At 40.6% G+C, this 13,426-nt stretch overlaps 1 protein-coding gene across 1 annotated transcript in view; it reads left to right on the top strand.

Moving 5' to 3' along the window:
• BEND4 (BEN domain containing 4) overlaps positions 1–13,206 on the top strand; it is a gene marked incomplete at its 5' end in the record, with an annotated part of 29,777 nt that extends 16,571 nt beyond the window's left edge. Inside the window, 3 exons of the mRNA XM_080344130.1 lie at positions 5,437–5,528; positions 9,437–9,677; positions 12,919–13,206. Coding sequence (XP_080200256.1) covers positions 5,437–5,528; positions 9,437–9,677; positions 12,919–13,136 — 551 coding nt within the window. The 3' untranslated portion in view covers positions 13,137–13,206. The remainder of the gene's footprint in view (positions 1–5,436; positions 5,529–9,436; positions 9,678–12,918) is intronic.
• Between the last annotated feature and the right edge of the window lie 220 nt (positions 13,207–13,426).

Consider the following 13,426-nt stretch of genomic DNA (forward strand, 5'->3'; position numbering starts at 1 on the left):
TTCCTTGGCAAATTATAGGACAAATATTGAGTCATAATAACAGTATTAGGCCGTTACCAGATGGAGATAGTGGGTTATGCCAATAATAGAGGACTTCTCATTGCATATTTCTGTTCTGGTATTCATGAGGAGTAAAATGATGCAGTCACACCACCATACAATGATGATGGTAACCAGGTAGAAATATTTTCCATTTCCAGCATAACTCTGGGTGTTAGTACGCATTCAGTAGTGGCTTCAGGTGGGACTGCAACCTCGGCTGTCTTCTACAACTTCTCCCAATGTCAGGGACAACCTAAGAGCTTGTTAGTCAGTGCCAGAATTGCTGGCCCTTTTAGAAATGTTGAAGACATGCTGAGCCCAGCTCAGGTTGTAAGACAGAGTGGTTCAAGAGCAGAGTCAGAAGTCTCACTTTTAGAGACTGGCATCGCCAGGAGAGCCTCAGCACAGGCCGCTGAGAGCAGCTACTACTTGGGCACACCAGCTTTTTGTCCGTAAGAGCCCATCAGCTTCTTACCAAAAGCATTAGGCAGCTGCTACCGAAGTGTGATGTTGCCAGAATCATGAGATCTGGACAACTCACTTCACGAGCTAGAACAAAACCAGTAGTAGACAAAGAGGGCTCTGACTATGATTTTCTTTGTGCTTTGGAATATTTGGGATGATCCAGAAGACTGAAAGACACAAATACTGTATGTTTTCTTCTTTAAAAAGGACACATAAGGTGTCCCAAATGATTGTCAGCTCGTTGGCCTGATCCTGTTCCCAGATGAAGTAATTGCACAGCTGATGCTAGATTAATAGAGTACTAAAAGAGAATAATAGTTAGTACCAGGCAACATCTTGCCGAATTATGGTTATGATGAGATGAAAAGTTTGGTTGATGAGGGTATTGCAGATATTCAGGGTGTTACATAACATTACATTTTTTTAAAAAGTTATTTAAAAAATGCAGATGCATTTGTATTCAGGCCATGATGCAGATGAATTTCTGGAGGAACTCACAGCCTGTGTTTTTAATACTTCATTGGTGAAAGAAAGCATACAGTCATTGCTCACGGCTTGCGGGTGGTGCAGAGGCAGCAGTGCATGAGGAAGACCATGAGAGGTGACAGACTCAGCCGAACGTGGTGTGGCTTTAACATGTACTGAGGCACAGAGAACATGGTCTGTTCTTGGTTTCAGCCCCTGGAAAATGGATATTGAGAAAGACTTTTGGAGGCTGCGGTGGCTGAGTACTGAAGCACAGAGTGTGGTCTTTGGCTGCCCAGACGTGTAGGTAGGTGTAGGGACTCTGTTTTTAGCATGAGCCCAGCATCTCAGGAAGATTAGTGTTGAGTTCGGCAAAGAAAAGACTGATAAATTATTTGACCACTAACAGGCTTTTACAGTTTCTTTTCCGATAATTTATAAAACCTAATTGAACAAAATGCAGACTTGAATGAAGGTGAATGTCTCTGAGAATGAACTAGTACATACTGTAACAACAAACCAATGGTAGAATCTGCATCTAGGAAATGATGACTTGAGTTGTACTGTGTTTTACCTGCTGATGTAAAGAGGATTTAATCTGGGGAGTTGCTGCACCGTGTGGCAGGTCAGACTGAGGGATCACACTCTGGCTTTTGGCATCAGCACAGTCAGTGGCCTCCACACCGTTCAACTGTTTATTAGGAATTAGGATACTCTGCAGAGAAAGCTGTGACAAGCTATGCCAAAGCAGCACTTACTACAGCGTACAGATGCCTAGAATAACAACGAAGTCTTACAGCTTGGATCAATAAACAACAAAGACCTGCTACCTCTTGTGTATGTCCTGCTTAGTCACTGCTTAGCATCTTAGCAAGGCCAGCCTTCCCCAGCACACCATGTTCCCTGGAGCATCTCCTTCTCGCCTTCAGCTCCTGCAAAGATCGCACTCTTCTTTCACTCGCTGCAGGCCAGGTTACTTTGCCACTTCCAGTGTCTTTTCTGAGAAACTGGCACTTTCAGAAACTAAAGGCCATGGAAACTTCTTCGTAATGGGCAGGAAAATTACTGCCTCCACACAGGCTTTCTACTAAATTATGACAAGCAAGTGTGGTTTCTACATGAGCATCTCTCCCGTTGGTTTCAGTAGGCACAGATCCCTGTTGGTGGTGTCAGTGGATACATGCATAAGCACACAGAGAATCCACTCTCGGGGTTACGGTCTTCTTAACTCACCAGAGACCACATCAGAGTCAAAGAAATACAAAATAAATAAGCTAGTAGGTTCAAATGATTATTTGTACTCACAGCAGGGAGCTGCAGGCTCTCACAAAGTTATGTTTGCTGCAGGGTTTGGAGGTAACAGTTCCTCTTACCTCTCAGTGGAAAGGATGTTTGTAGAGCCATCAGAAAGACAGAGAAGCAAAACTGAAGCTTTGACTCTCAGCCTCGTGTTACCCAGTTTGTGGCTTCCTTTAGGCTTTAGTTAATGTGGCAGCCCAAGCAGCCTGGCTTTGTAAATAGCATCTGGTGTTTGAAGGGCTGAAGTTATTTGTACCAACAGCCGATAGTGTGATGTATGGTGGCTTTACAAGTCAAAAGTGCTCAGAGTCCTCCAGTAACTAGAAGGAAAACAAAATCATACAATGTTGTGGTTGAAACATGAGTGCTTTTGTGAAGACAGAAGTATGTATAAGCTTCCTCCAGCTTTTAGTACCTTTGTATTTCTCACCAGTAATGAGAAGCGTTTTATTAGCAGAATACAGTTAAAGTAGAGATGTACTTCATCTGCTAGGGACACAGCAGGTTAAATGGTTTCCTGGTATCTTCTTGCTTGTGCCTCATCCCTTTGGAGGAACGTAGGTAAGTACATCTTTCAGATAGCCTGCAGTGAAATTACTTACTGTAGGTAAAATACCATCCTGCTGTGAGATCAGCCCCTAAAAATTAGAAATTTTTTTATGCATTATATTCTGTTCCCTTTCAGGCCCCACATTGTTTCACATAATTACAGGTAATAGTACCAAGTACAGCTGAGAGCCATCAAGACATCACCAGGGACTTTTGCTAATAGAGATAACAAGACAAGCAAGTGCAAACTTCAAAGACTGTTTTAAGGACAGCTTCATGGGGACCAAAGAAGTCTAAAGCTTCCAGGTACCACTGATGCTTTGGCAGCCAAGTCCTTAGTGAGCTTGCCAAATAAAAAGTAGCATATATAGAGCAGGAAAGGGACACTTTGCAAGTGTCTCAAGTTTCCCAAATATCACTCAACTGTACTCCAGGTCCAAGTATTGAGCATCTTTTCTTTCAAGCAGTAATACAATCACCCATCGTAGCACAATAGTCCATTGAGCCACTTCCATCCTCACAGGGGATCCAGGATCTCACAGGAGATGCTCGGTACGCACAGTAACTTCCACCCAAATGGGAGGTTTTGCTGAGCTTGTCACAGGGTTTCTGGTGCTGCTCAGGATGAGATTTCATGATCCTCTTTCTTGGACACCTACTTAATCAGTGAGTAACCTCTGCATGAGAAATCCTAGTTTAATCCTCATTTTGGACATGCCAAGTAGCAAACAGACAGTGTAAGAAAAGGGTCTCAAAATACAATCTTATCCTTCAGCCCATCCACATGGAAAAAGAAATATTTTCTTTTTTCCACATATGCTTTCCTGTGTATAAAAATGGGGGCACAGGAGAAAGTCAATTCCTTTTTTGCCACACCTTCTTATGAATATCCAATGTACTATTATAAACCATTACCTGTGGTTATTTTTCTCCTTTATTCCATGTGAGAACTTGGTTGGTTGGTTGATTGGTTGCTTGTTTGTTTTTTATTGTGGCTATATGCTGAATAGAACAGCTCTCGTTACAGGAAGGCCACAGAACGAGTTGGTGGGACTATTAAGCTTGACTGCCCTTCTGACTTTATCATAATTGAAATGTTTTCTAAAATCATCCATGGGTTTTTTTTCCTATGGAAAAAAAGTATCCATGCTCACGTACTTGGGCAGAATCACTGTGTAGCAGCTACATCACCAAGACACTGCCCTGGTCTGGCCATGAGCAGTGAAGTCACTGGAGAAATTAAACAGGTACAAGTCACTTGAAATCCTAACTTCTGCCTAGTGCATAACCTCCTGCAGCAAAGTGTGATATATCAAATGGAGCAAGGGTAAATACACGGTGGCTTGTCTTTACGGAGGAGTCAGCATGGAGTGAAATGACACAGGACTTTATTCTCTGTGCGAGGCACTTTGCATGACTTCTGTATGTAGAGTACTGTATGTAACACTGCTTAGCCTTTAGTAAAGGGTCTGTTTTGCACAAAGTAAAGGTGTTTTGCACTGTCTGCCTAGACAGGACCATAGTTATTGCACAGTGTCAGGGCACAGGAAAGAGTACAGAATATATGTAAATCCTGCCTTGAGACATTCACAGAGATTTCAGTGCTTGCTTTCAGATTGCCAGCTTAAGACAAAACCTAAAATGCCACATTTTTCCAGGTGTAAAGGCTAAATGCCAAGATTTTTTTTTTTAAAGGAACACTGAAATATTTTTTCAGGAATTTTAGCTGAAGCTAATATTACCTCTGAATATTTTACAAAAGCAACCCATACAAAATGTGAGAGTGATAAGGTACCTTAAAAACTGTGCTTATTTAGTCTTGCACGAATCAGTCATAATGGTGGGTTAATATCTGTTTAATTCTCCTATGGTGTTTCAGGCTCAGGAGAAAAGCACTGTATCTCAAAAATACTCCAGAGTTAATCAGGGATGTGGCAGCATCTGCTTAAGAGAGACCCGTAATTGAATCATCCCTAATTAACCTATCACCTCAGCAGAAGGGAATAGGACGTTGATACCACTACTGAAATGGATGAGAGTGATGGGAATGGAAAGGGGGGGAGGTTGTGGGAAAGAGAAATAAAGCAATTTGCCTAACACCTAGTTCTGTAACAAATTTGGGAGGAGGGAGGGAAAAGAAATTAAAGTATATGAATCATTAAATCTGTTCAGTATAGTTAATCAGACTGTGGTTTCAAAAACATTTGAGCATATTTACATGTTAATCAGTACATGATTTAGGTCCAAGAAATGTTTTCTCCTTTGTATGGTTTGGGCTGTTTACAATATTTACAGATTTTTTTTTTCTTATTATCATTAGTGCTGACCTAATTTGTATTTGTAATAATTATAATTTCAAACTAGGAAAATAACCTTCGAAAGCTAGTGGGCAGAAAATAAAAGCAATATCAGAGATCTCAACATAGGAAATACAACATCTGTCGTATATTTATTGAACGAAATGACTGCACAAATCAAAATGAGAAGTATTTCCTATTTGAAATAAATCTCACAGATGTACAAAACAGATCCTGAAGAACACTGCTTGATATAATATTGTTGTTCTATTTTGTGCTAGATAGCTAATATACAGTAATTGCAATTTGTTTTGTGCAGTGCCCTGCCAGACTGTTTTAGATTATTTGAAGACTGTACTTCAGCATCACAACCAGCTTATGGTACCACAGCCAACAGACCATCCGACTGAGGTAGTATACAGTGAAGATGAGCTACATCTCTGTATGTTTGACAATTCATTGAAAACATGTAGGCAAATAAATCAGCGGGTGCTGGAAGAATATATTTAGTAGTAAAAACATAATTTAAAAAAGGTAAAACCTATTATTAAAGTGTTGTTCTTAGCTACAGTAATCCCCCAAATGGAGTAGACTCGCCACTAGTATAATCTAGGATGAATTTTACTGAGCAGAATGTATCTCCTTCCATCAGCACCAGCTGCACTTGCCTTGCTTGGAGAATTTTTCTCACTTTTATGGGTGCACTTTAGGCTGGGGCTGGCCTGGTAAGAACCAGAGCTGGCTGATTGACGGTGGCCGCCGCGGTGGCTGTGGGTGCACAGAGGCTGCAGCCCATGCTTGGGGGCACCAACGTGTCGTGTGTATGGACACATGTTTATACACTTAGTGTAGCTCTCACGCAGCCCTGCAATAGTTAACTCTAAAATACACGTTTCCTTCACTTTGCAGACAGACCCAAATATAGACTTCTGCAAGTCTTTGGAGTGCTCTTGGTTTTCAGCAAGCATCCCAAACAAAATGTTGAGTGTTGACAATTTTGTACTTGATATAGAGTTTGGGGATTTTCGTAATTATGTTGTGTTTAAAAGCAGTGCAGTGCAAAAGCAGGAAATGTAAGTCCTCCCCTTCTCTATAAGATAGATGTATAGATTTCTCTATCAGCTCTAGCATAACACAGGCTCCACTGTGTTTCTATCCAGGCTTGTAAAAATGCATCAAATGAAGTGATTTTTGTTGAGACTTTTCTATTTTAGACTGTCTGTATTTGAGGCTCTTGCTACACATTTTTGTATATGTAGTGTATACATGTCACTACCTGTTATTCATGCAAACAGAATCAGAAGAGGGAAGATAGGTCTCGTCTGACCTCCCTTTGCACATAAATGATACGTAGTGCAAGCCTCTCATAGTCCAGCTTACTGTAGTTTCACTGAAGTTGCTTTGCAGCAATTCAGGATGTGCATCACTTTGCTCCTCCATTCAGTATTCATATTTATATATGACATCAGCTGTTATTGCTCAAATATATTCCAAGGCTTCATTTTCCTTTTTCTAATGCTCTTTTGCTTAACTAAAATTTTCAAGCACTGTAAAAAATGAGGCTTTTCTGTAACATCCCCCATGAAATAGCTTGTCATGATGTGACAGAATATTTATTCAATTAAATACATAGATGCTAATATTTTATTCATGAGCTTAATCATGTACAAATACAGCATGAATGCATTTGTACTTTGGTTATTCCTTCACGATTGTCTTATTTAATTTTTGGAAGGTTTTCTATTTGTTTTAGTTTAATGACTGCTGGACACACCAAACTGCATCATATATTTACTGAGAATCTTTTGCCCAGAAGTGTTTTACTTTCAGAGAATGTAATGAAATTGTATCTGTAGCAGGAACCCAGTAATCAGTTAACAGAGTAGTATAACACAGACTCATGCCTTTGCAGAAGAAGGAAAAATATCCTAAATTTCAGGGGAAATAAGAGAGAAGTAGAATAAAATTGGGACTGAGGAAATTACACAAAATTTACTGCTGTCTCCTCAGTTAACAGTAATGTGAGCTCTCATGAAATTTAGATGATGGGCTTTTCTGAACCCTATTTCCATCAGTGCAAAACATTTAAACACGGAGGTGACTTCTAGGATAGCTTGCTATTTAGCAAAGCCACACGTGAGCATCCATCCCTAACACACAAGAGCAAGCCTGTAGCCTTACATTACATTGCTGGTTTGCATTGTGTTCCTCCTGCCTGCCAAGGCTCCAAAGCAAGGCAGTGCCTACGGAGTTAGCTGCAGCTTGTTCTTTGCACTGTTATCAGTAGGAAAGTCCTTGCCTCACTGCAGTTTTTTAATAGGGAAAAAAGTAGGTTTCAGGAGTCTCAGGTAGGAAAATAATTATATATAAGAGATGCTGAGCTAGCTGCTGAAAAAAAATCAGTACCACTGTAGGGATCAGATGGTCCAGTGTATTGCCTCTGTGATCGAACAAGGCAAGGAAATACTAGCATTCACTCCCCCTGAGATGGAGCAGTCACAGTTGCTTCAGCATAAGAGCATCACACCCCCAAAGAGCTTCCCATGCTGCCCCCCTGCTCTTCCTCCTTCCCCAACCCCCTTTCCACGTTGGCAGAGGACGAGGAGCTGGGCTGGATGGAAGAAAAGTTCTTTCCACAGCAGAGCTCCCCAGCCATACTGTTGGCTTCCCAGGGGTACGTGTACCCAGCAAAATTAAAGCAGGTTCTTGTGTCATGAGCAGAGAGGGGTGAATTGACCCTGGCTCTTTTGCAGTGGCAGGAGGAGACAAGCAAAGTGCAAAGAGAAAGCCTCAGATTATAGACAGAGTTGGGCTGTAGGTGAAGGGTCTTTCTTTTAAGGGTTACAAGCTTGGATTTACAAGCTGGAGGGTTGAGATGTTTGGGGAGAAGGGGAGGGGCCCATCAGACAGACAGAGCCCATCTCCTCTATATTTTGGCTTCCTTTGCAGGGGTTTAGATTTGCTTGTAGCTGCCTTTGTCAGCAGTTTGCACCGAGGCAAGCAAGTAGCAGACAGTCACAGAGGCTCAGCTCCCAGTGATGCTGTCCCCACTGGGAGGTGGTGGTACCCTGAGTCACTCTCATCACAGTCTTCACTAAATTCAACCTTCCACATATTCATCAAACTTGCAAAAAAATTAAAAGCAAATAACCTGAGGAAAAACTTCAAAGATGCTCCCAAGCTGGCTGCCAGGGTGCTCTAATAAATACAGGAAAGGAGGCAAGGGTATTCCTTAAAATAGTTTTAAGATATCAAATATCTGGAACCAAGGAGGAGAAATTTGTAACAGTTGCCCATAAGTGCAGCATGTGGATGATCACCTCTGTTGAGCCTCAGACCCTTGTTTTTCCTAGATAACAGTGAGCTCCTGTCTAAGCTAGGGGCTATGCAAATGTTTTACTAATTGGGCCTCCAGATTTACATGATTTAATAAAGAGGTATAGCTGCAAAAGTGCATGAGTCTCTAGGAGGGTGTGGTTTAGGTTTTTTGTGTACTTCAATTATTTCAAGTGTATTAGCAATACCATTTTATGTTAATTGGGTAATCCTGAACTATAGCATTTTATGGGCAACAAGAATTAGATACAATTTAGGTACAATTGACCGAAGAGGGCTTATAAATGTGTGTGGATTACAGGAATTCCCCAAATTAGCCCCACAGCATTCTTTCAATGTTGGAATATTGAAGCACACAAGTTATGAAGGTTAAAAGCAGAATTTTTTTCCAGCTGACATGGTGGCATTTCTGTAAATCTATAATTTGAGTTAATATGGCGTTCATTAATAATAATGAAGCTTTTAGTTTTCACAGTTCCTTTATTTATTTTCTTTATATTTTTCACAGTAACATAACTGCTGTCAAGTTTCAGGTGTGTTCTACAGAAGTAATAAATTTATTATAAAAATAGACCAAAAGAGTCACCTCTAAAGTAAACTGTCAGCTGCAATGAAGTGATCCATTTGATCACACTCTTCAAAGACCCTTCTTATGCATTTTAACAGACTAAGAAGAAAGGTTATACTTAAATAGTATAGCTAGTTACTGGTTCTTAATTCTTTTTAACCTACTTGTTAAAGTGGAAATTATCAATAGCCACCTCTCAAAAAGTAGTCCTCGTACCTCACCAAATGCAAGTTCCTAGAAAATTGAAATGTAACTTTAAAAGTACTTATTCACAGTAAGAGCAATTATGTGTTCACTTCAGGATGTGTTTCGCTGTCAGTATTGCAGCTAGTTTAAAAGGGTATTTTTTATTGCAACTGACATCTTTACTTATTTGCCTTGTAAAATAAGCAATGAAAATATTTCACTTTTTCAGGGGAGCAAGCAGTTGCTGAACAACTACCCCGTCTACATCACTAGTAAACAGTGGGATGAGGCTGTAAATTCCTCCAAGAAAGATGGACGACGGCTCCTTCGCTATCTCATCAGATTTGTTTTCACAACCGATGAGCTTAAGTACTCATGCGGCCTTGGAAAAAGGAAAAGGTCAGTGCAGTCAGGAGAGACAGGTCCTGAAAGACGTCCTCTGGATCCAGTTAAAGTAACATGTCTCAGAGGTACTGCATCTTTTCGCTCAGTGTCCACCATATGTGATCTCATTTCACCACATTGGCTCTGCCTCAGTAGAAGCGTTTAGCTGACAGTTGCAGAACTAGAAAGGGTTTCACAGGCCGGTGACAAACCGCCAGAAACCCCCTGTGTTGTTGGTTTTGTTTTTTATTTTATACATACATAACCATATGTATGTATTATATATGTGCACTACTTTTTAATGGGAAGAAATAGCACTGCTTATTTAAAATAAGAGACAAATACAAGGGCACAACAACACACTGATATACTTGAAAAAGAAAGAGAATCAGACAATCCTAATAACGCTCTTTTAAAATAAACTAACAGGGCATTCTTTGACACTGATACACAGCAAAACTAACCAAAGGAATATTTAGAGCCTAATGTGTAGTGAGCGTAGGGCACTCAAGGCCACAGTGCATCATTGGAGTTAAAAGCTAACTGAGTTTCAGAATAGGTTTGAATATTTTGTAGGGCAAATAACATCTACTGGTTAATTACGTACAAACTGTATACCAATGCATTGTCAAGGATTTAACTTTTTTTTTGAGTACTGATGCACCATTGACTGAAAAATTTAGGGAACAACCTTCCTTGATGTTTAGCAGAAAAGGAGGCAGAGTTTTTGCAAGCATTTCACAATGCCAGAGGGCCAGGATGTTGGACAATACAGAGAAAAGGTCCAGACTGAGAATAATTATCTGTTATGGCAGTTCATGCTTTGGTTTCCTGAAATTGTTCAAAAGGCCTGATACTGAGCGTTATAATGAAACATACAGAACAGGACTTTTTAAAGGCCAATTAAAAACACGTTTGTAGTAGCATTTGCATTTTAGAAATGCATATGCTTATAATTTCTTCAATTAACTCATAGTTAACTTTATAGTATTTTGTGAGCACACACACAGAATTTTGGTTGAACGGACTTTGAGAACATTCTACTAATCAGTACAGTGTAAAAAGCTATATTTTGGTCAGTCAGTGATAAAAATACCTTTAGTTATCCAAGTGGAGTCCAAAGCTGTTACATGCATCAGACAGAGCCTCTTCCGATCTAGGACAGAAGAACCCAACAAGGCCAAGTAAATAAGACTTGGGGTACACTGATGTAACCAGGTAATGAACTCAGATTTTACATACAGCCAAATTAGGCAAAGAGGCTCTTTTTTACTACGAAGGAGCCTGATAACCTGTTCTATGATGCTCTACTAGACCAGTCAGAGCTTAAGAGAAGGGCAAGTCTGTTGCACATCATGCTGCACAGAGGTCTGGAGCAAGATTGAGGCTCCCAGAAGTTCTCCTGGAAACTGAAGGCTGAATACAAATGCATTAACTCTTTACTAAACTACTTTAAATTTCATCTAGTGATTTATGCACCAGCAGAGTGATAATACCCATATGTTCCAATTTCTTTTCCCTGCCTCCCACCAGGACTATCAGTAAATTCACCTGTAGATGGACTTTTGCTTATGGTCACTCTCCTTTCTGGTGTCCTGGACATAGAGCATGTGTGGAGCACTCCTTTCGAGAAGGAGAAAGGCCAGTTTCCTTAACTTTCAGGAACTTGAGGAGGGAACCAAAACATTAAGTATCTAAGGATGAGTTAAGAAGGCAGAGTAGACAGCTCTCCCTTTGGCCTTCCGTGCGTGGGTGGGAATGTGACAACTTTCTCCAGTGCCAGAGTTGGCCACTGGTGCTTACCCATTTGCAAGCCGAGGCAACAAGCGTCTGACTAATTTTTAGCACATCCCGTTATGCCGCCTCACCATAACACGGAGGACAAACTGCTTCTGTCCCTGCACTCAGAGTAGTTTAAACATCTATAGATATTTTTAATAGATTCCTGCAACTGACTGATATCTGGAATCAGCTTTAAAACAACCTGGCATACTTAAGTTATAGCATTACACCTTTATATAGCGGGTAACCATTTCTCTGAGAAAAACACCAGTCTGCAGAGCCTCACGTGAACATAACTAGGTAGGGATTACTGTTGCCTGTGTGGATTTCCAGGGAAATGAATTTAAAAACCAAGATAGCTATCAGTTTTGCAGACACACTGCTGGAGGAGCTTTGCAAAAATCACGTCCTCATTGTCCAACAGATGAGATAGCTTGCAGGCACGGGCACTCACGTAAAAGCACTGCATTCCATTGCCTCGAGATGTGGTGACAGCAATGAAGTTACCTTACGCCACTTACTGTGCTGTTGGCTTGTCAACAGTAGAAAACAGAATTTAAAAATATCCTGGGACACACAATACCATATGAGGGAATAACTAATGTTACAGAATAAATAAGAAGCTCAGTTTCCATATGAGTTACAGTGTATTCAATATATATAATAAGGTGCCCTCACATTTAAAATCGTATTTGGACATTTCAAAGTCCAAATACACCTATTTGAGCTGTGTCTAGCAGTTACAACTCCAGAATTGGTAAGGTGCCTTCTGCAAGCTTAGCCTATTACATGTCAAAGAATCTGAAAAAAATAAATGTAAAAAATGCAATCATCACATACAAATAGCTATATGTGGAAGCAGCAGCTACTTAAATAGCCAAATTACATGCAGTACAATTCATTTTCTCCTGCATTGAAAACTATTGCAAAGCTCCCCAAATTAGCCCTCTCATCTCATTTAGCTATTTCTAAGGGAAATTTAGTCTCTGAAAAACAGGTGTCAGATTCAGGAAGAGGGAAAGAGCAGGACTTAAAATGAAAGATATTCCAAACAGAAAGGAGCACCAAACTGAAAAATAATGGTAGTGACAGGCTGTGGGCTACTGCAGCCTGCAGATGTTGAAGCAGCCAGCAGAGGGAGATCATAAAGATCCATGAGAGTAATCACCTTAAGGTACAAATACACAACAGGTTGCAAATGAAGTACATCCTGGTTCATGTTAACTCCCACATGTTTTGCACATGCTGAATCACAACCGCCTCTTCGAATTAGTTCTTTTTATTTCCACAAGAAGGGACTTTACCTCCAGGTCCCATGTATCACATAGCTCAGGTATAACAAAATACGCTGCATGTGGAGAAACACACTTGTACAGAAAGAAAATAGGTCCAAGTGGCATTATCATGACATCCCTCATAAGGCTTTACTCCTGCTTAAATAGAGCAGTAATGCCCCTTTCTTGTTTCCCATCAGCTTTAGACACCTGGGTGGTAGCAAGTTCCACAAAGACAAGTTGTTTTTTATCCATGCATGTTTTCCTGCAGAGTTCATTAGGATGCATTGCACTTCCAACCCGGACTGGTGGATGCCATCCGAAGAGCAAATAAACAAGGTATTCAGCGACGCCGTAGGACATGCTCGTCAAGGGCGTGCCGTGGGGACTTTCCTTCACAATGGGAATTCGTATTACGAAGGGACTGACCACCCAGGATCACAGGACGAAGTCTTCAATAGAGGTATGCAAGATGGATCTGGTGATTGATGGCAGTGAGAAGATCCTCATACAACAGTAGCAGCCACTTAATTTAGGAGAGACTGTTTGTTAAACATACTTATCCTGCTGTCATTTAAGAGTCCAAAGCATGTTTGAACACACACTGCTTACATTTCAGCTTCTTCATCCTACCATGTCCCAGTTAACAAAAAGAAATTCACTTCCAGACCTGCTGTGTGGAACTTCTCAGTGCCTATTATTTGCAAATCCTTCATAGCACTCTCAAAAGGAAATTGCAGCTCATTTGATCTAGTTCTAGAGGAAAGGTCATTTTAAAC

Source organism: Nesoenas mayeri (genome assembly GCF_963082525.1).
Source record: "Nesoenas mayeri genome assembly, chromosome: 4".
In the NCBI taxonomy this organism is placed as follows: domain Eukaryota; kingdom Metazoa; phylum Chordata; class Aves; order Columbiformes; family Columbidae; genus Nesoenas; species Nesoenas mayeri.